The 23,641-nt window shown below is 35.8% G+C and overlaps 1 protein-coding gene across 2 annotated transcripts in view; it reads right to left on the bottom strand.

Annotated features, from left to right (window-relative positions):
- Window positions 1-23,641, bottom strand: part of Hdx (highly divergent homeobox) — a 117,935-nt gene that overhangs the window by 33,657 nt on the left and 60,637 nt on the right. For both annotated transcript variants that reach the window (XM_051190665.1, XM_051190657.1), the window contains one exon: window positions 7,320-7,466. In XM_051190665.1, the coding sequence (XP_051046622.1) occupies window positions 7,320-7,466 (147 nt within the window). The remainder of the gene's footprint in view (window positions 1-7,319; window positions 7,467-23,641) is intronic.

The following is a 23,641-nucleotide window of genomic DNA, read 5'->3' as shown; positions in this document are numbered from 1 at the left end:
TAGCCTAGACAACAGAGTTAAATTCTGTTTTAAGAAACAAAAATAGATAACATAGAGCTTACTATATAACTGAAAAACATTGGTCTGTTTAAACACACTTCAGATCTAGCCACACTCTCCTGAAAATAAATTTAATCTTGAATTTTAAAGGGTACATTCGATTTTCCATTAATTTATTCAAATTTCACAAAATTTATTTCAAACATTCAATAATTCATTGTTCATACAAACTTTTGGCCATAAAAGAGTACATTTGGACCTGTCCACTATAAGTCAAACACAGATTTCAAAAGGCAGATATTATAACAGAATTGCAACAAGATGGAGGAAGCCTTTTGAGTATTTATAAGTACCCCCAAGCACAGTTCCCATACAGTTTCTCTAGAGCCTTGTAAAATATTGCTCCACTTATGACTAACTTAAAGCTCAGACACATTAAAGCATCTGCAAGTTCCTTAAGAAAGCTTCAATCTTTACACAGCACAGAATAGAGTTCTGTGAAGAGTTAATAAGCGAATAAGTTAATGAACACTAGACAGAAATTTGGAAATAATATTTTAAGTTTAAGAAGCACATGCATGTAACTTATACTACTTAATAAAAATTCTAGAAATAGTGTGCCTTGATCTTTTCCCAGACTTCTTTCATGTTATAATAACCTCTCATATCCATGCTTTTACTGTTTACAGCTTTAGTTGCCAGTAGTCAAAGCAGTGCGGGAATAGAAACATTTGTCTTGACTTTAAGCATTAAGACCATAGTCACATGGCTTTTATCACATCATAGAGGTATAATTGTTTCATTTGTTATCAGTCATTGCTGATTGTACTTAATTTAGAAACCAAACCTTATCATAGACATGTATACACAAGCTAAAGCCAATATACAAAGGGTTTCAGCTTCAGAAATGCACTAGAGGTCTTGGAATGCATCTTCCATGAATCAAGGAGATAACTTAATGTGACATAACAAGAAAAACAAATCTAAGATGTCAAAATTATACCATAAGTAATGGTTGACTAGACATCTAGAAGCAAAGCTCAATTTAGTAATCAGGAACATAAAGGCCCTCTGTACTTAACAACACATGAGTAGTTTCTCCTGAAATCTCAAGAAGATATTTTTATGGCAAAAATTCTTCCTCAGAGTAATTTATCAAATATTACAGAAAAAGTCCATTTGAAACCCATCATGGCTCCAAACGTTCCCTCTGCTGTTAGCATGCCAGCATGTTAGAAGCTCAGTGGAAAAAACAGGATGCTAAATTGTTCTCCATTTCTTTACTATTAGAAGTTTTCACTAATTTTAAGCAAGAATAAAATGAAACGTCATCATCTTCTTGTATATTAGGATTTTCTCTAGGTAGAGAAGATTATGCACACATTAAAACCTGGCGACGACAACAGAACTGTCTGACAATAAAACTAAATCCATGCCCAAAAGCCTGTGAGAGAACTTTTGCCAGGAATCCTATGCCACATATGGAAGTGTGCATTTTTGAAAATAGTCTGTTCTCCTCTCCTTTCTTTTGAAGTACATGGGTCTCATGAAAACCTGAAGCATAAAGTACTAATTATTACCAATGACAGGTTAAACAGAAAATTTGAAAGAAAATAAAATCTCTACAGGAAAGTTAGAAGATAAATAAAGGCAGAGTAAAAAGAAAATCAGGTCAAAAATATGAATCACAGAGGAACAGTTGTATCCCTGGTAAAGAAAGTAACCAGTACAGTTAAGAGTGAGTTAGCAGATTCAGGAAACATGTATTCAAGAGGACAAAACTGATCTATTGCCAAAAGTGTGGGTATATATTGAGAAGCTCTGAGAAAAAAATCATTATAAGTACTTAGAAAACGAAACAAGCAAACAATTGAATATCAAAAATACAACCTAAGAAAGATACTGTGGTAACACACACCAATATTGCCAGCACTGAAAGGCTGAGGCTTCCGCAAATTCAAAGCCAGCCTAGGCTACGTGATGAGTATTTTTCAGCCAGAGGCACATAGGGAGGCCATGTCTCACAAAAGCAAAAGCAAAAACACAGGAAAATTTAAATGCCAAGGGAATAAAATATATAATACTTAAAGAAGGAAGCTGAAAAGATGGCTCAGCATTTACGAGTATGTGGTCCTCTTCCAGAGGACCTGGATTCAATTCCCAGAACCCACATGATAGCTCACAGCTGTCTATAACTCCAGTTTCAGGGGATCCAACACTTTCACACAGACACATATGCAAGAAAAACACCAATGTACATCAAATAAAAATGAACTTAAAAATAATAAAGAAAAGCAGTATTGCACTCCATAATTGGAAGATGTTAAATATTTATACTATAACAATATTAATTTTTTTGCAAGTTTGTTTTGAGGTTCTAGCAGGGAAGTGCCACTACTTGAAAAACTTTCACAGAAGAATGGTCCACCTCTGTTGAGGATGGTTGCCCTCTTTAATGAATCTGAAGTTTCAGGAGAAATACATACAGAGTTGTAAGGAAAGAAGTAGACACCTGCCTAGCTGACCAAATTGATTGAATCACCCCTAGTTTATCAGGCCAGATCACCCTAACAACCTAATATTCATAATGAATATTACACTAACCTACATTAAGGGAAGATGAGGGAAATATGAGTATAAGTGAATAAAAATATCAATGAAACTTTTTTAAAGCCTTGAAATATATAGCAAAAATTTAATAGACACTAACATGGAAAAAATCAAGAAGTGGCAATGAAGTCCAGTTGTTTATGATTCAGACTTGTTCTCTCTTCTTCTAAAGTAATAGCAGGTTTAGCTGAGCACATGATTGACACAGTAAAACTCTATTTGTAGCTTCCCTTGAAGTTTGGTTATGACCATGTGACAATTCTTCAGCCAAATTGATGGAAGTGAAAGTGCTTAATGATAGTTTCTACAGCTTCTTTTTGAAAAACGGTACACACCACTTGAAATTTTCTCTTCTCTCTGTTGTACTACTAGGGGTTATATACACCATCATTATGGATTTTAAAGTGGAGTTGCATCACACAAGTGACAGAAAAAAAGATGGAATGCATTAGTATCTCTAAAGCTACTCTAGCATTTCTATACTAGCTGTATACAGCATATCAAATGGACAGAATTTGTAAGGGTCTATCTAAGCCACTTTTATTTTGAGTGTTTCTGTAATTCATAGCTAATTCACAGCTATAAATAAATACCAAAGGGATCATCTAATGGAGTGAAAATGCTTGACTACAGCCATTGGAAAATGTAGGAGGGGAACAGTGGGGAAGTTTTAAGATAAATTCTACAAAACTTCCTATGTTTATAACATAACTTTAATTTGAAACTAGTTGTTATGTACAAATAACGAGAAGCTAAGACAATTGGGCTGACAATGTTCTCCACAAGAACCATAGCTTAACAAAAACCCCAGTACCAGGGACAAGAAATTTTCTTTCAAATGGTTGGTCATAGTAGTCTCAAGGAACTTCCAAAACAATGTAGATTAGTGAAATATCCCTTGGCTGCCTCTCGGGGTTTTAAAGTGGATCCCTGTTGCTGAAGACACTACATACTTAGGGCACAGGTGATTCTAGCTGGATCTGACCTGAAAACCTCTCTTTACTGTGGTCTAGTTTCCAAGGTTCCAGAACATGCTATGGAAACTTTCAAGGGAGAGAAGCATTTAAACACTCCTACCCAGATGCATCATCTATGAACCATGACAATAACCATCATGGTAAAATGCATAATTGTACAAAAAATGGCACCCACATGTCAATGGCAGCCAACAACTGTCTTAATTGGACTTAAGGCCCACTCAACAGGAGGGAAATTGTGCCTGGTACTGAAAGTCCAGTCAGCTTCCCAGGGCTAGTGAAGTTATGGACCTTAGAAAAGAATTCTGCCACTTTGCTAGACCAACATAATTCTTTCCTATATTGTAATTAAAATGTATCCTTATACCCAGATTAAATGTAGTTACCACCCTTAATCAATGAATCCCATCTTTATAGCAAATGGAGACTAACATAGAAAACCACAAACTTGACACAATGCAGAGATCAATAGACTGTAGAGTGCTCATCCATAAAAGAGACATCTGCATAATATCTCCTCTATATCTATGTCTCAGGGAATGTTATGAAAGAGAGGGAAGAAATATTGTCAAGAGTCAGAATACCAGGAAGTGTGCAGTGAAACAACCTATCAGTGAAATGGTTGCATAAACAAGTCGAGAACAATGGCAATATCAATGGGTATATTAGTATGAAAGGAAAAAGAATTACAGGCAACCTTCTGGAGAAAAAAAAATGTTTAATTCATGTGGGACTAGGACGATTGAGCAGCAAATAGATGAGAGGAATAAAAAAGAGAGAGAGATATCATAATAGAGGGAGCTATTATAGGTTTGAAGAGAAAACTGACTATAGAGAAATGTCCAGAGACCTACAAGGATGACACCAACTAACAATCTGAGCAACAGTGGAAAGGCTACTTTCAATGCCTTTCACTGATAATGAGATTGATAACTAACTTACATGCCATTATACAGTCCTCAGCTAGCAGCTGATGGAAACAAAAGCAGACACCTACAGCTAGTCGAACTCCAGGAATCCAGTTGCAGAGAGGGAGGAGTGATAAGAAAATGGGGTCAAGACTAGCCTACAGAAACCCACAGAGACAGCTGACCTGAACAAGGGGGAGCTAATGGACCCCCAGAATGATAGCTGGGAAACCAGCATTGGACTGACTCAGAACCACTGAACATAGGTCTCAGACGGCCTGGGCAGTCTAAAGGACCTCTGATAGTGGAACCAGGATGTATCCCTGGTATGTGAAAGGACTTTGGGAGCACATTAACCATGGAGGGATACTCCCTTAGCCTAGAGGAAGGAGAGAGGGCCTAGTCCCTACTCCAAATGACTCGACAGATTTCGATGATCCCTCCTGGAAGGCATCACCCTCTCTGTGGAGTGGCAGGATGGGATCGGAGGGGGGTTGGGGAGCATGGGAGGGTAAGAGGGAGAGGGAACTGGGATCGATATGTAAAATAAGAAAAAATAATTATATATATAAAATAAAAATATTTAGTTCTTTTATTTATTATTAATGATTATGTATATGTCATTGTATATGTATGATGTTTGTGTGTGTTCATGATCAGGTACATACATGCCTCAGTGTGCATGTGATAATCACAGAACAATTTTCAGGTGCTATCTTGTTATTTTCTTCTACTATGATAACTGAGGATTAAGTGCAAGTTATGGCTTACAGAGCAAACATTTTTACTCAAGGAAGCATCTTTCATTTTTTAAAAAATAAATTGAAAATGACAAAAACACAAGCTCCACATTCTCCTATCTGTGATCTTTACTTAGGTTCTCCATGCTACGATCCCACATTCATGTGGTGTCCCATAAACTTTCTGGACTATCCCACTTGCTATACGCAAAAATCCTTTAAAACAGGATGAGTCTGATGCATTTTCTTTTCTCATTGTTACTATACACTTTCACATAGCAGCATACTCTAAAAACACAGGATTGAAATTGATTTCACATCTGAATCAAAACAAGAAAAGCAAAGCTCTGACTAGGACAGTAATAGCTTTAAGAGTTGTATTTATTTTGAGAAACCTTTGTCCTTTGTTTTCTCTCTGAAAGAGTTTTATGTTTTCTCACTTGTTCTTTAATAGTACTTCCTTCTGGATCTTCTGAGATGAGCCTTAAGCATGGGCTAAAGCTGTTTAATAACTTTGCACAGAGTTATCTTTTCTTCCAGCCTCTAAGTTGAACAAGACTTAGAAACCCAATGGTGAAAATCTTCATACCATAGAAAACAGCAAATATTAAAATCAAACAAAACCAAGCTAAACCAAAACCAAAAAGGCATTCATACTTTAAAGATTATTAAATATTTACAACACTGTAATTATCTCAACCTCATATAAATTTCCTTTAATGGAATATAAAATACAACCCCATAATTGATTACTACAATTAATTTATCTATTATTTATTATAAGAATACATGACATTTCAGATCACTTCATGCAATTGTTTTCTCTTTCCTCTCTCCTCCAACCTCCACTCCCCTCTCTCCCATATCCACTCCTCCTCCATTTCCCTTCAGAAAAGAGAAGGCATCCCAAAGATAACCGATTAAGGCATATCAAACTTTAGTAACACTAGGCATAAACCCTGGTATTAAGGGTGGATGAGGAAACCCAGTAGGTGGGAAAGGATCCCAAGAGCAAACAAAATATCAGAGACAATTAATAACACTTGTAAAAGAGTTTCAATGAGGAATGTTTGGTATATCATACAAATGACTCATTTAGCTTATAAAATTAAGATTTTTTTCAAGGTATTAACAGAGATGTGTATCAATCACAACAAATTCTGTAAATATTATGTCATGTCAAAAAAGAAACTGTATATCCATTACCAGTAACTACCTTTACCTCCCTACGCTTAGTTCTTGGCAATTCCAATTTATGTACTGACTCTACAGTGTATCTGTTTTGCACATTTCATATAAATTTAATCATACACTATGTGAGCTTTTGTCACTAGATTCTTTTCTTTAAAAAAAACTACTTTTAAGGCTTTCCCTTTTTGAAGCATGTATCAACATCCATTTTCTTTATATGGACCTATAATAATCTATTATATGCCTATACCATATTTTGTTTATCTAGTCTCTTGGATGACATTTACCTCATTAGCATTTTGGGACTATTATGTATAAGACATATCTGTGTGTGAGTTCTTTTGGGGGACCTATGTTTTCTATTATGCAAGTACAAAGGCAAGGGCAGACTTATAAGATAAATCTATGTTACACTTTTTGAGGACTGTTTTCTGAAGTGGAAATATAAACATTTAATATTCCTACCAGCTGTGCATAGTATTTCAGTTTCTCTATGTCCTGACCTACTTGTGATAATCTTTAATTATAACCATCATGATGGGTGTTACTATGTCATGGAGTTTTGATTAATTTCTATGATTATGTATATACATATATATTGATGTTAAATATGTTTTCATTGGTTTCTTGAGGATTTTATACTTTGGAGAAATATATGTATGTATATTGCTGTTTAAAAATCTTTATTTGCCTTTTAATCACTCAACGGTTGTGTTATTTCTACACTCAGGACATAATACCCTTATCAGATACATATTTAAAAATATCTACCTTTAGCCAGGTCTTTTCACTTCATTAATGATATTGTTTGCAGTATCCCATGCTGCTAGTTTTCAAGCTTTCATTTATGCCACTCATCAAATAAAGCATGAAAGTTACGGAGCATGTCTTACCCGAACTATTTCACAGTCCACGTTTAATTCAGTTGCAACAGCTTCAATCTTCTCTCTACATACAGAGCCCAGGCTGGTCATACCATTGTCCCAGTACTTCTTAAGAGTAGCCAAGTCTCGGTCACTGAACTGAGTGCGGTCCTGTAGCTAGAAAATAGATTTAAAATTTAATGTGACCAAGGAAAAGAATGTTATTAAGAGGGTAAACAAGGTGGGGAATCGAAGTACCAAGCTAAGTTCAATATATAATATTGACCAGACCAATATTTTTCATTTGCAAAATTAGCATACTAAAGGGAGAATATGGGAGTCAGGAATTCAAACTGAGCTCCCAAGAAAAGGCATTCTCTACCCATCAAAGCAATAGACTTGTAACAAAGAACATTTATCAGGCCTGGAATGGGTGACAATCCTATATTCTCTTTCAAAATGGTGGGTCTTTAAGATCTCACATTCCTGTATCTAGATGTAAATTAAAAAAAAAAAAAGTCGGAGTCAGTCCCCTGTTGGCTCCCCAGCTATCAGTCTAGTGGCCCTTAGCTCCTCCTTGTTCAGGTAAGCTGTCTCTATGTACTTCTACTGCATGGTCTTGTCCTCTCCATCTGCTTCTGGGTTCTAGTTCGACTCAGTGTTTATGTATGGGTGATTGCTCCTGTTTTCAACAGGCATTAGTTGAGGACTCCATGGAGAAGTTAGTTGTTGATCTCACTCTCCGGGAAGGGCATTTATGATAGCCTTTCCAAGGAAGCTGAGATTGTTAGTTGGGAGCAGTCTTGTAGTTCCCTCGACCTTTCTTTGTGTTCAACTTTATCTTCAAACCAATATTGGCTCCCTCTTTTATGTTCTCTCTCTCTGTCTCTGTCTCTGTCTCTCTCTCTCTTTCCTATTTTCCATTCCTAACCAGGCTCAATCCTCCTGGTCGCACATGCCTTCCTCTCCTCCCTCTCATTTTCTCCTACTTCTCTCTCCATTCGCTGTCCTCCCCCACTTTACCTGAGGTCTGGGGGACTTGTCCCTTCCCAGTTCTGTGAGGGACTTTATATGAATCTCTTAGAATACAACTTGTATCCTAGTTCCTCTGGTGATGTGAGTTATAGGCTGGTGATCATTTGATCTAGTTCTAAAATCCATATATGAGTGAGTACATACTGTGTTTCTCTTTTTGTGACTGGGTTACCTCATTCAGGATGGTTTCTTCAAGTGCCATCCACTTGCCTGCGAATTTCAAGATACCATTATTTTTTTCTGCAGAGTAGTATTCCATTGTGTAGATGTGCCACACCTTCATTAACCATTCTTCAATTGAAGGGCATCTAGGTTGCTTCCAGGTTCTTGCTATTACAAATAGTGCTGCTATGAACATAGTTGAACAGATGTCTTTGTTGCATTGATGTGAATCCTTTGGGTATATGCCTAAGAGGGGGGATTGCCGGGTCCTGTGGTAAACTAATTCCCATTTTCCTGAGGAACCGCCATACTGATCTCCAAAATGGCTGTATGAGTTTGCACTCCCACCAGCAGTGGAGGAGTGTTACACTTTCTCCACATCCTCTCCAACATAAGTCATCACTGGTGTTTCTAATTTTAGCCATTCTGGCAGGGGTAAGATGGTATCTCAAAGTTGTTTTGATTTGCATTTCCCCTGATAACTAAGGATGTGGAGCATTTTCTTAAGTGTCTTTCAGCCTTTTTGATTTCCTCCATTGAGAATTCTTTCTTCAGTTCTGTACCCCATTTTTTAATAGGGTTATTTGGTGTTTTGTTAACTAGTTTCTTGAGTTCTTTGTATATTTTGGAGATCAGCCCTCTCGGACCCCCCTGAATATGGGTCTCAGCCAGAAGGTCTGAGCAGTCTAAGAGACCTCAGACAGTGGAGCCAGGATGTATCCCTGGTGCACAAAAGGACTTTGCAAACATATCCCCCATGGAGGGATAACTGCCTTATTCTAGAGATAGGAAAGAAGCCCTAGTCCCTACTTCACAGGACCTGTCAGATCTACATGACCCCAACTGGATGGCATTCCCCTACATATGGTATTGTGGTGGGGGGTTGGGAGGGGAGGGTGTTTAGAGTGCATGGGAGAGGATAGAGAGGGCAAAAGGGAGGGAAGGAGGGAGGGAGGGCTGGAGGGGAGGGAGGGAGGGAGGGAGAGGGAACTGGGATCGACATGTAAAATAATAAATTAAAAAAAAAAAAAACGCTTTGACTCCTAAATTTAAGTTGAAGAACAAGTTACTGGGGAAAAGTATTTCTATTTTTGTTTCCACAGAAAATGAAAAGATGTGGATTCCTTCCAGACTAATGTGGTTTGATCACACCAGACCACCTGAAACAGAGTACAAGCTGATCCTACATTCCAAACAGCTGGACAAAACAGCCCTACAGACTACAGCCAGGATTTCTGAATCTTCTTCAAATCCCCCATGACAGCGCCCCTTACCAGCAGGAAGTAGTTTGGAAAGAACGACGCCCAAATTCCCAAATATTGTGTATAAATGTTTGTTTTCATTTAATTGGACTTTGTTATATAAAATTAAATAAAAAAAAAAAAAGTCCTCAGAGAAAACCTTGGGCCCAGGTCTCCTTGTACCAGAAAAATGTCATTGTGTATGTTCTAGCCTTTGTCTCCTGCCTTACTATGAATTCAGAGATGACTTCAGGCATGGTCGGGGGGGGGGGGCAGTTAGACTCCTCCCACTTTGGCCAAACTGTAAATGAATCCAATTACATTTGTTAATCATTATTTGTTAAATTGTCTAAAATACAGAGAGACTGATACTGTGAGTATATGGACCCAAGTGTCCAGCAACATAACAGATACATAGATTTTACAAGTTTGACCCTATATCCTCATTATGAAAATGTAAGTTTTCATTATTTTAAATTTTCATAACACAGTGTGATAGGATGAAAGGAATACAACTGCTTTTAAATGACAGCAATGCAATATTCTTACTATGCAAACATGTTTTTTATATTACACATATAAACAAGATGACATTTCAAATTAAGAACCTTGAATAATAGCTAACATTTTAATTTATATTCTTTCAGACTTTTTCCTTTAATGCACACATTCTCATTCATATATTACCAAAAAAAAAACAAAAAACAAAATCAATTATGGAGGCTGAGGATAGCACATCTCACTCAATAAATGCTTACTTTGCATGCAGAAGGACCTGCTTTGGATCCTAGGCACCTATGCAAAAGGCAGTATGATTGTGTGCTCTTGTAATCCCACTGTTTAGGAGACAGAGACATAATAAAGTCTCTGGGTCTTATTGGTCAGCCAATCTTATCCTAACTGGTAAACTCCAGGCCAATGAGAGACCCTGTCTCAAAGGAAGTTTATGGTATCCCTGGTGATGACACATTGGCCTCTATACACATGTGCAAATTTGTACACATATGTACACCTGGAACATATGTGAACAACCCACACACACACGAAACGCGCACACCCCAAAGACAGCATAACTGGTATAACATCAGTGTGTTGCTTTATGATGTTAATCTAGAGTTGTCTTATAGGTAGAGGAAGACTAAATGCCCCAGAGCACTTGATTCCCAAGAAGAGATTTCACACAATTTCTGACAACTTAAATTATCACACAGAGAGAAAGAGAGAGAGACAGAGACAGAGAGAGACAGAGACAGAAACAGAGAGACAGACAGAAAGACAGACAGACAGAGAGGGACAGACATCGGCACATACACATAAATACATACATACATATATACATAGGTACATACATACATATACCTTGTTTCATCTTTTCTATAAAATTGAGAACTGCTACAGAAAAGGTAAAGAAAAACTATAAATCTTTTTTCCCTCCAAGTTGGACCAAACTGCAACCAAATCTATTTGCTTTATCAATTTGTTTCTTAATTCATTACAGTGCAGCAGGTTTATGAACTTAACGACCCCTACCAACATGATGAATTTAAAAGGCAAATAAGTAAAATGTAAAAGGACATTATAATTGTAGAAATGAATCACATTTATAGCTTCAGAAAGTTTCTAATAAACCTAACCTTTTTTGTTGTTGTTCATAGGCTTTTGAAAAACAGAATATGCCACATGCTTTATATATTGTTTAATCCAATGAGTCTTAAATGGATCCCTAGGAGATAAGCTAGAAACATGATAGAATAATGACTTTCATTTTGCTGATAAGGAATAAGGAAAAGAAAGGTCAAAGGACTCATTCAATAGGGCATAAAGGGCCAATGCAGAGGTAGAAATGGAAACATCTATAATTTTCTATAAGTATTATTCCTGTTATTTATCCAATTATTTTATGGGGCACTGGAAAAAAATCTAAAAATGGTGTGTGTGTGTGTGTGTGTGTGTGTGTGTGTGGTGTGTGGTGTGTGTGTGTGTGTATCCTGAAAATTTCTGTGTGTTTGTGTAATGAGAAAAATGAGAAAGGGGAAGTGAGGTAGAGAATAGAAAGAGAGAAGGTGGGATCCAGTGGAGAGAAGGAGCAGTGAGTTGGGTAGAGTGACAAGTGGAGAGAGAAAGAGAGGGAGATATGGAGGAAGGCAGAGTAGATAGATAGATAGATAGATAGATAGATAGATAGATAGATAGATAGATAGATAGAGATATTATTAGTGATTTAGGAAATGTTGCAAATCAAGATGGTTGGGTTATGAGGTTGTTGTAGTATAGCTATTTCATCTGAGTATAACATGATTTTCTCATTAACAACACAGATCAGAGATAATCCTGACCACTTCATAAGGCAAGGAAATAAAACACTATACTAATATTCAGACTTCTGCTAATGGTAATGGAGTGTCAATACTCTCTGGAAGGGCAGATGGAAGGGTATTGGACCCTTAACAGGGAATATTATGGGTACTCCCTCTTGCTTCCTCACTGCAATGGCCTTCAGAAGTGCTAAAGGACTGTGAGAGGCAGCTCAGTGAGGCTGGTCTCACATATGCTGCAATGGGTGTTTGTATTATGCAAGTGATTTTTGAATAATCCATGCTCCAGTAAGTAAGCCTAATAAACCCACTGGTTCCCCAGGCTGGATTTGGATGGAATCTTTCCTTTGGTCTGCTTTGTTGTTATATATGGAGCAAACAGGCATTTGTTCACTTCTCCACAGGAAGAGCAATACAATAGAGGCTCTGGTGCTGCCTTTTGTCTTAGATGTAAGTTTACCTAGTTCCACAGTAAAACTACCCTTTAAATACTTCCTAGTCATATACCCTTTAATATTTTACTTCTAACTGAAATTTAACATGGAGTACTTCCTTAATAAGATTCAAATAAGAGTGGGCAATAAATGTGTACTAGGGAGATGTTACTATGGGCAAAAATGTGCTGTGTAAGCATGAGAACCTGAGTTCAAATCCCCAGCTCCCATGTAAAAGCAGTACACTCCAGGTGACTGTAGCCCTGGAAAGTGGAGCTAACTGGATCCTTGGTGTTTACCAGCTAGCTAGCCAGTCTAGGTAGAATGGCAAGATTCAGGGTCAATGAGATTTTCCGTCACTGTCTCTCTCTCCTTCTCTTCCTCTCTGTCTCTGTCTCTGTCTCTTCCTCTCTCTCTCTCTCTCTCTCTCTCTCTCTCAAGTGTGTGAAAGTGTGCATTATTAAATTCAATTGCAAGGGGCTAGAAAGATGGCTCAGCAGTTAAGAGCTTATACTGTTCTTTCAGGACCCAAATTTGGTTCGCAGCACTGAATTAAATAGTTCACAACTACCTTTAAGTCCAGCTCAAGGAAACTGACCACCTATTCTGGTCTGCACAGGCATTTGCAAACATGTAGTGCACAATCATACACTCAGGCACACCATACACACACACACTTAAAATTAACCTTACAATGATTAATTAAATCTGTTCCTCCTTACTTAAAATAGTTTAATAATATTTATTGTAAGTACTATTACTAAAACCTATATTTTTCAATGAATGAATCCAAACATGTCATCTAAGGTTTTTTTCTTGATCATAAGTTATTTGCAACATAAAAATCACATCAAGTGTTCATAATACATTGATTACACAACAGCTGTGTAGTTAAAATTTTCAAAACCAAGAATAAATTTAACTGTAGAAAATTCTAGGAAGATTCAAATAATTCATCACAAAAGACATTATGAATATTTCCATGAATTTCCATTGCACCGGATTCTCCAGTGTGAGTTAACCTACATTACTGTCAGAATGGAAGGAGTAATGAACAGAACACTGAACACACTCAGCCAATTAATTTGTAATTCATTTAGAGGACATCTAAAGCTGATTCATTCTTTAAATTGAACTAAATAAAACCTGATTTGATTTGCTAGAAATGTGCTGGGGTCTTAGCATTAGCAATGCTAAAGGTGACCTATTATGACAATGCCTATTAAGTAGAGGCTTATGAAAGAAGCACAGTTATTTTTAAAGCTCCTAAGAGCATATTTTAACTAAGAAAATAAATAAGGTAATAAAAATCAATTAGCATTAAAATTGGAAAGACCATTTAGAGAAGGAACAGCAAGTGAGTGGACATTTAAAAGATAAGGTAAATTCTTCCCTAAGGAAGCCTGAAATTGAAGTCAGTTTTGTCTTTCTATTGTACTCTCAGGCCAACTTCATTTTATGGGGCATACTGAAACCTAAAGTTGTAGTGTAGGTAAAGGACATGGGCAATACTTTTGTGTAAAGGGTAGCATTCCAAAAGCTTGGGGCTTCCTACACACAAGAAAAGCACTGTCAATGAGCTACCCCCAAGTATGCCCTTAATATGAAATATAATTAAATAAAAATAGAAAAGTATAAAATTAATTACTCTCTTTCTTTTCTTTACCCGCAAACTTATATAACACAAAAACATAACTACTGATAGTATATTACTCCATAACCTTCTAGAACTAATGCAAATATAGAGCCAGGTACAGAGGCTCATGCCATAATGGCATCATTACAGAGGCTTAGGCAGAAGAATTAGCCTGAATTCCAGCCTGAACTGCATATCAAAAACTAGGACTAGAGGTGAGACTGAACACCAATTCTCCTTCTCTATGCCGGGGTTTCATGTGGATTGAGCTTGGACTGGTCTTGTGAATACTCTCACAACTGCTGTGAGTTTATATGTACAGCTACACTGCTGTATTCACAAACATTGTTTCCTTGCAGTCGCCCACTGCCTCTGGATCTTATATTCTTTCTGTCCATCTTCTGCAATGATCTCTTAGCTTTGGGAGAAGGGATCATTATATAAATGCTTTACTTACTAGACTGAACATTCCTTGGTCTCTTACGTTTTCAATTGTGAACAGTTGTGGGTTTGTGTTAATCAACATCAGCTGCAAACAGAAATTTCTCTGATGAAGGTTGTGAGATGCATTACATCAAATAAATGTTTCTGTGATTAGTGGTACAGTCCCTTTTGAAATTATGTATATAATTTTCTATAGATAATTTAATGATACAGACATATATTCCATTCAATTTATTTGATAAAGTCCCACTCTTAGTTGAGAATGTCTTCTTATCTATGACATTGACTATCAAGTCCTCTTATGTGTCTGTCACTTTGTGTTGGATTTCTATGGCTTTAATAATTCTAGATTGTTCGCTTAAGCAGAATCACAAGTATTTGTCTTTATGTAATATTTGTGAGCTTATTTCACTTAGCATTTTGTACCTCAATCTTAGTCCATGTTGTAGCATGTGTCAGAAATTTCCTTCTTTGGTCAGCCTGAATATTCTCCTATATGTGGTTATCAACATTTTGCTTATCTATTCACCCATTGATTGATACTGTGGTTGTGCCTATCATTTGACTATTGAGGATAATTCTGCCATGAACATAGACATACAAGTAACTTTTCAAAGTCCATTCCTTCAATGATTTCTGACATATCCCCACAAGTGTAATTTCTGGATTATATGGTAATTCTATTTTTAACTATCTTATTTCAGTACTTGGGATTGAACCCAGGAATTTATGTCTGATATACTTTACCAGGGAGCCTAGTCTATTTTTGAACTTTTTGAGGAAACTGGATGTTGTTATTTTGTGGCAGCTCTGTAATTTTACAATTCTACCAAAATCAAAGATTATGATTTACTCACACCCTCACTAACATTTGTCTTGCTTTGTCTGTGTCTATAACTTTTAGAGTAGAGTCAGGCAGTGGTGCCACATAACTTTAAGTAGATATCTTAGTTGATTTGAGGTGGTACCACCATAGATTTTGAGACTTCTCTGCATCCATAATTCTGTGAGTCAATACTTTGTCTCCATTTGATGGGTAAAGGGGACATTATTTGGCTATGCAGTTTAAAGTGAAAGGATCCTGAAAATGATAAGGTTTGTTTTTATTTTTTGATTGTTTTTTTCATAGCTGCAAATGTCTTTGCCAGATGAAAATTTTGAGAAAAGTGTATAAGCCAAAATGTCTCTGATTCTTCCCTGGCCAAAGACCAGGGATGCCAGGCAAGGATTTTCCTTATCTCTTTTTTTTCCAATAAAGTAGTACAACTTTCTTGAAAACAATACTGAGGAAATGATGGAGACGATGGGGCTTCTGGACACCCAAAGTGGAAAATGGAATGAGCAGTTCACTCCCTACTTGATTCTCTCACCCAGTGAGACCTTTTTAACTTCAGAGCAGTGGCCCTCAAATGATGCCCCAGTCTCAGAGACTCTTCTTGGCTTTTCTTTTTTCAATTAAGCTCCCTATAACAAAATACTTCTTTATAAATCTCTATGGACTGAATTTCATTCTTCAAATTTCTGAGAAAAGAACCCAAAATCCATTGGTATGGGGTGGCTTTGATGGTCATCAAGTTTCTAGGACCTTGCTTCCCTAGCCAAATACATCAGGAACCAAGAAGGGCTGCCATTTTGAAACACATTTCAATATTGTTGTGGCACATTCATTCACATGGGTGTGTTTTCACTAGAGACTCTCAACTAATACAGATCAAGGCTACTGGAAATTCATTCTTTAGAACTAGCTTTAGTTTTGTAGACTGAGTATGAAAAAAGAATATCTTGCACTTTAACTTTCCAGTGTTCAAGATAGTGACACAACTCTCTCCCAAAGACACAATGTGTGGGGACTTGCTGTCAGCTTTCTTTCTTTCTTTCTTTCTTTCTTTCTTTCTTTCTTTCTTTCTTTCTTTCTTCCTTCCTTCCTTCCTTCCTTCCTTTCTTTCTTCCTTCCTTCCTTTCTTTGTTTCTTTCTCTTTTTTTCCTTCTTTTTGTTCTCCATGCTAGAAATTGAGTCCTGAAGATTTGCATATGGTGTGAAAGGTCTCTATTACTGACATACACCCGCCATTTTGGCTTAACTTTTCTTCAAAAACTGATGGTTTCTTGGCTTTTTGACTAATCCTGAATGAAATGAGTGGTGAGTTAGAAGGGACATTGCCCCAAAATTTGACATCCCACAAGAAGTTTCAATCATCATGTAATACAAAGAAGACACTTTGGATTGACAAGAACTGGGGCAGAAACCTATATTATCATAGATCAGCTTACAGATATTGAATATATGTATAACTATATTCCACAAAAGTTGCCTTTTTAAATATAAACATGTTTTTCTTTGAACATAGTAGAAAGCAGTTTCAAACAATAGAGGAACTGCAGTTAGTGCTATAGGTCCAGTTGGCAAACTGCTTCCCTAAAATACATAAAGTCCAAGTTCAGTCCTCAGAACCTCATGAACAGGGAATATTGCTATACAATATAATACCAGCACCTGAGTGATGAAGGTAGGAGGGTCATAAGTTCAAGATCATCCTGGGCTGCATGCTAACTTTGAGGGTAAACTAGGCTTCATGAGATTGAGCAATTTTTTAAAAAAATTTATAACAAGAAGAATTACTAGTCCACCATACATGTATATGACAAAACTAGAACAATAGTAAAGCTTCACAAAATATCATATACTTAGTCCCATCACTTCACTATATGTATGTTCTCCACCAAAAATATTAAAAGACAAAACTAGTATAGATTTCTTTTATGATACATACATATTAGGGATCTTAGAATTTTTAATAAAGAGCAAGCCATCATTTTTCTCTTCACTGAAAATTAGTGGGAATCAAGAAAATCCTAAATTTAAAATTAGCTCCTTGTCTTCCTCATTGTGGGCAGGTAATATAATTTCTGAGGCTTACTTTCTTTATCCTATAATGATGGGATTACAACTATCTTTCTCTTAGCACCACTAAAAGGATTAAGTAAGTAATTCTATGCAAAATAAATCAGGCTCATAATCATAGGGATTTTATAAATATTAGCATCCTGACACCTACTTCCTCCACATGACTACCCCAATCCTAAACAAGAAAAAGGTACAAGATGTTTAGAGGGAAACTTAACTCAGTGAGAATCCCAGATACCTCGGGGGAATAACCATGTTTAGAAAGAACAGTATTATCTAGAAAAGCTTGGAATTGTCCCAGCCTTTTGTAAATGGCACCATACCATGAATATTGCTTTCATATTTTAGAAAGCATACATTTGCATATATTCACAATACTAGGTATGATCAAAATGTTTCCTAATTACATTTCAGTCACAGTCTTTGCATAGCCCTTGGATGATTTTTGACTTCAGAAAGCATCTTATTTCCTTTCTTGCTGGTATCACCCAATATACAGCCATAGCTTCATTACTTTTTTAGAAATTTCCTTGATAGTGACCCAGGTTCACAATTGGTACTTCTTGTTTCTATTGTATGAGGAAAATTATCTGTTGAGTAATTTAAATTTTGGAAATGCATACTCTAAAGATATGTTTTGGAACTGAAGGGGAATCTGCTACAGGGTCATGTAATAGGGCGCCTCGTGAGGTAACCATTTCTATGTTATTTTTAATTTCTTACAGTTCTTAGACACTGGCTATGTTTCGCCATTTCCCATTTATAAAAAGATAAAATTAGGATGAGATTGGTTAAAAAAAGATTGCAAAACCTGTACTTTAATGTAAATTGCAAAAGTTGCTTTGTTGATACAATAAAATGAGTATGTAGATATCTTGTGAATAAAATAAAAGGTGCTGGGAGACAATGGAGAAATGTGTTATAAAGTTGTTGATGAATGGGTGAATATAGCAGCAAATTTAGTAGTAGAGTCATTAGGAAGACTTACACAATTTTATATCTCACAACCTTAATCAAACAACAGAAAGTGCTGTTACATCTTTCAAAAATACATTTTGGCCTCATTAAACATTAACCATATTTAATGCATAATTTAAACACATACAGAATATAAAATTTTGCATAACCTGAAATAAGAGAAATTGGTAAGTCTTCTACTATATAAGATGCTTCATTAGTCAATTAACATTGCTCATACACCATGAATGTGTATGCGTATGTATGTGTATATATATATATATATATATATATATATATAGAGAGAGAGAGAGAGAGAGAGAGAAAGACAATGAGTGAGATAGGACAGCACTATTTATAACCTTATATTTCCTTCCACTAAAATGTATGTATGACCAAAGATTCTGTATATAAATTTGAACCTTGATAGATTTTTGTCTTAAATTCTTCTTTCTTTTAATACTAATCCATTTTATAGACTTTTTTGTTCTCTGTGTGCTGATTTAAATATGTTACATGAAGAAAAATATTTATTTAGTTTGCAGTTCTGCAAGTCTAAGAGCATAGTATGTACAATCTTCTTGGAACCCTGAGACCTTCCTATTGGGCCTCAGCATACTAGAGACAAGTGCTAAAAGAACAGTCTTGTATACTATGCTTTAAACATTTTCAACTTTGATCAAGTAAAAGTATAATAAAGAATTAAAAATGAGGATTTTGTAAAATGTATTTAATTTCTTAAGACTTTATCATAGATATAATTTAGCTGTGTTTTTACATGTAATTGTGAAAATTCCTAAAATAAGTATGAAATATCAGTTTTGATATATAACAAGCAGTTCAATATCATAAAATATGTATATATCTGGAAATTATCTAATTACTTGCACCCAGGTGCAAGACAAAAGAGTAATAATTACTTTGACAATATATTTAAAACACTCATTACTTTAAATTGACAGTGTTAAGATAGCTCCTCTCATTAAATTGCCTGAACTTAGACCTATGTGGCTGGCATTAAAATTGTCACTTTCTTATCTTGCTTCTTGTCTACTCATGTGTTTTTTCCTTCTTGAACTGGCCCCCTTCATTATGATGCAAAATGATCATCACTAGAGCTCAACTGACACTGGGGCTATTCCACATAAACTTCCGCCAATAAACACATGGAATATAAGGGACTAATATGAGTAATTGGGAAATAATGAAGAAATGGCTACTTTTGAGAAACATACAAGTCAACCATGAGTTAAAATAATTAAAAATTTTAAGATGATCAATAACAGGACATGATGGAATTTACAATAAATCTTCCTAGGACACAAAACAACACAACAGCATAAATATGACACTAGTAATGAATTCCACAAAGCCTTAGAAATAATGAACAATTCTTCTGAAACTCAAGAAACACTGTATAGAAGGTAAAGCTTCCTAACCTGTTTTTTAATTGAAATTCAAAACGATCTTATTTTACATACCAATCTCAGTTTCTTATCCCTCCTGTAGTCCCATGACCCCCACCAACCTCAATCCCATCCTCTATCCACTCCCCAGGGAGGGTGAGGACTCCTAAGTGTGATCATCAAGTCTGTCACATCATTTGGGGGCAGGGCCTAAGCAGTCTCCCATGTACCTAGGCTGAGAGAGTATCCCTCCATAGGGATTAGACTCCTAAAGTCCATTCGTGCACTGGAATAAATACTGGTTCCATTGCTAGAGGCCCCATAGACTGCCCAGGCCTCCCAACTGACATACATGTTCAGGTTTTGAGCTATGCTCTTTCCCCAGCTGGCAGACTGCTCAGGTCACTGTTTCTGTGGGTTTCTCCAGCCTTGTCTTGACCCCTTTGCTCATTACTCCTCCCTCTAGACTTTTAAAGCCAGTATTATCTGATACCTATGCCATGCAAGGACATCATGATTTTATGCCACTACATTTTAAGCAACTTTCATGAACACAGATATAAAATTATTCAAGCTAATAATAGAGAAATGGAACAAAGCATTTTCACTATACATTATGATCAATTTGGATTTATCCAAGAAGTATGAATGTGTTCCAACACAGAAAAATCAATCATATAATACAACATATTAATATAACTAAGGAGAAGAGCCAGAGACAACCCCTGTACCACTACTAGGAGTCCCACAAACACCTCAAGCTAATCAACTACAGCATGTTTGCAGAGGACCTAGCTCAGACCTGTTTATACCCTGTGCTTGCAGCTTCAGTCTCTGTGAGCCCTCATGAGGCCTGCTTAGTTGATTCAGTAGGTCGTGGGAGAACTCACTTGATTTAAGAGCTTATTACCAAAGCACAATAATCAACACAATTAAGTATTGGCAGAAAGATGGAGAGACATCATTGGAAAAGACTGAGATTCCAGAAAATAAATGCATATATCTCCCGTCAATTAATTTTTGTTTTTGTTGAGACGGGGCCTCATTTAGGTCAGGGTGGTCTTGATTTTGCTATGTTGCTGAGGATGACCTCGACAAACTGCTCTCCCTATCTTGACTTCTCCAATATTGTGATTAAATGTGTGTCTCATCATACCGAGCTTTGGTTAATTGGTTTTATGAGAATAATTGTTAAGACCATTAAATGAAAAGTGCTGGCATGACATCATAGCAAAATACATAAAGTAAAGCTGGACCTCTACCTTGTGCCATGTAAAAATTCAATCGGAACTGATTAACGCCCAAATGGAAAAGCTACAACTATAAAATTCTTAAAAGAAAATACACAGGTACATTTATTTTACTTTCCATTTGGTAAATGGATTCTTAGACATGACACCAAAAGCATATGCAACTAAAGGGAAAAACAGGAAAAAAACCTGAGCTTTATAAGGTCTAAATACTGTAGTAGTTTAATACTTCCAGACCTTATATCAAGTAATTTGATTGCCTAGACAACAATTTTCTCAATAAAATTACAATGGGGAAAAAGCAAGATAAGACAAATAGGATTACATTAAATTAAGAAGCTTCTGCATGACAATTCAATCAATTACTAGAGTTTTGTCTATAAAATGGGAGAAAAACCTTTGCTAGCTATTCTTACAACAGGAAATTAACATCTTAAAATATACAGTATTAAAGTTAAATACCAAAAGAACAGATAAACTGGACTAGGAATGTTAGAAGAGTATTTGCCCAGCATAACCAAGCAGTCCCAGCATTTGGATGGTAGAGGCAGGAAGACTGGACATAAGCTCATTCATTGCTGATTTTAAAGTCAACCTGTGAACACGAGATCTTGCTTCCTAAAAATAAACAAACAAAAGCTCAGAAAAATGGGTGAGTGAACAGATCACCAAGTATAAATGACCAATAAACATATAAAAATATATATCTTCAGCTATCAGGTAAATGAAAACAAAATGTCATTGAGATTTCATATCACCTATCTGAGTAGTTGTCATTGCCATCAAGAAACAAATAACAAATGCTAGCAAGGATGGAGGTCTTTATACAGTGTGTGAATGTAAATTAATGAACTCATTAAAAAAATCATTAATGACCACCCCCTCTCAAAAATCAACTAAAACTATAACTACCATATGATCAAGTTACACCACTTCTGAATATATACCTAAAGGAATTAATGTCTTTAAACAGTAGAGATAGCCATATATGGTTTATTGTGGCACTATACATAATAACTGGGTTACAGAATCAGCTTAGGTGCCATGGATGGATTGCAGATAAAGAAGAATGTAATAATGTTGCTGTAGGAAAATGGATGGATCTGGAGATCATCATATTAATTGAAATAAACCAGATCAAGATTACAAATACCATATTTTCTCTCAAACTAGGATCTAGATAAAAAACTCAAAAAAAAAAAAAAAAATGCCAGCGAAACAGGGATTATTTGAGCATAGATATAGGATTTGAAGGAAAAGGTATGAGAAACAAGAGGGGTGGATTTAATAAAATTGGTACACACACCTATGATATTGCCACAATAAAGCCCATTATTTTTTGCAAAATATATTACTAAAGGTAAAAACAGAAAAACCATAATCTCTGAAAGAAACAAAGGATTATACTGTGCTTCTTGTCCATCAAGTGATGAGCCTTATCAGGGACAGGCTCTTGTTTCTGTGATGTTCTATCTCACAGAAATATCAAAAACACAGAGACAAGTAACCCTGAATTAAATCCTCTGGAATTGTACACCAAAACAAATGCCTTTCAAGTTGCTTATTCAGGATCTCTGTCACAGATGAGAAAAAGAACTAATGAATAATTACAGTTTGTAGAAGTAGATTCTTCATATATTGTTTAAAATTGTTAACTTTAATTATATATACATAAGTATATGTGTGTAAGTGTGTGTGTGTGCATGTGAATGCATTGACTGCAGAAGTCCTAAGAAGTATGGAGTCCCCTAGAAATGCAGTTTAGGCCGTTAAAATCTGCCCAATCTGCCCAGTTTGAGTGCTGGGAATCAAAAGTGAGTCCTATGTAATTGCAGTATGTGCTCATTTTACTGAAAACACACACACACACACACACACATACACACATATATATATATATATTACACTGCTACCTTTGCTTGTCTTCATTCTTTTATCACAGTCACTGAATAATCATCCATTCATTATATGGATGAACAAAATTTTGTTTATCTATCTACTAAATGGCACAATGGTTATTTATAGTTTTTGATGATGAAAACAAAGATGCTATTAATAAGTATAGTAAAAATTTGGATGGGCATAATTTTCAGATTAGTTGGGTAAATAACTAGGAATGACATGCTATTTATTGACATTCTAAGAAACTGCCATACAACCTTCCAAACTGGTTACAACACATTTCATACTTGCTGGCAATAACTGTGATTTTATTATTATTATTCTTGGTATTTTTGATATGTACTTTCTGTTAAGTATATAACTTTTTAATCAGATACATTTAACCAACATGGGATTTCCTTATATGGGCCCTTCATAAAATTTCTCTTTCATGAAACTTTCATATTTTTAAAATAATCTTAGGATGCAAATTTATTAATTTTATCTTAAAGTAAAATTGTGTTAATATTTATGCTTGCTTGGGAATTATTTCTTCAAGTCTGGAACTATTCACTCCAGTAGGACTTTAGTGAAATAAATTATAGTAACTACATCATTTTCACCAATCATCCTAAAATGTGATACATGCTATTAGCATTCATAAAATGCTAGATTCTGGTTGAACT

The sequence above is a fragment of the Phodopus roborovskii genome, unplaced genomic scaffold (genome assembly GCF_943737965.1).
Source record: "Phodopus roborovskii unplaced genomic scaffold, PHOROB, whole genome shotgun sequence".
In the NCBI taxonomy this organism is placed as follows: Eukaryota; Metazoa; Chordata; class Mammalia; order Rodentia; family Cricetidae; genus Phodopus; species Phodopus roborovskii.
Note: the sequence above shows the minus strand (reverse complement) of the source record. Positions and strands in the feature narration are given on the sequence as shown.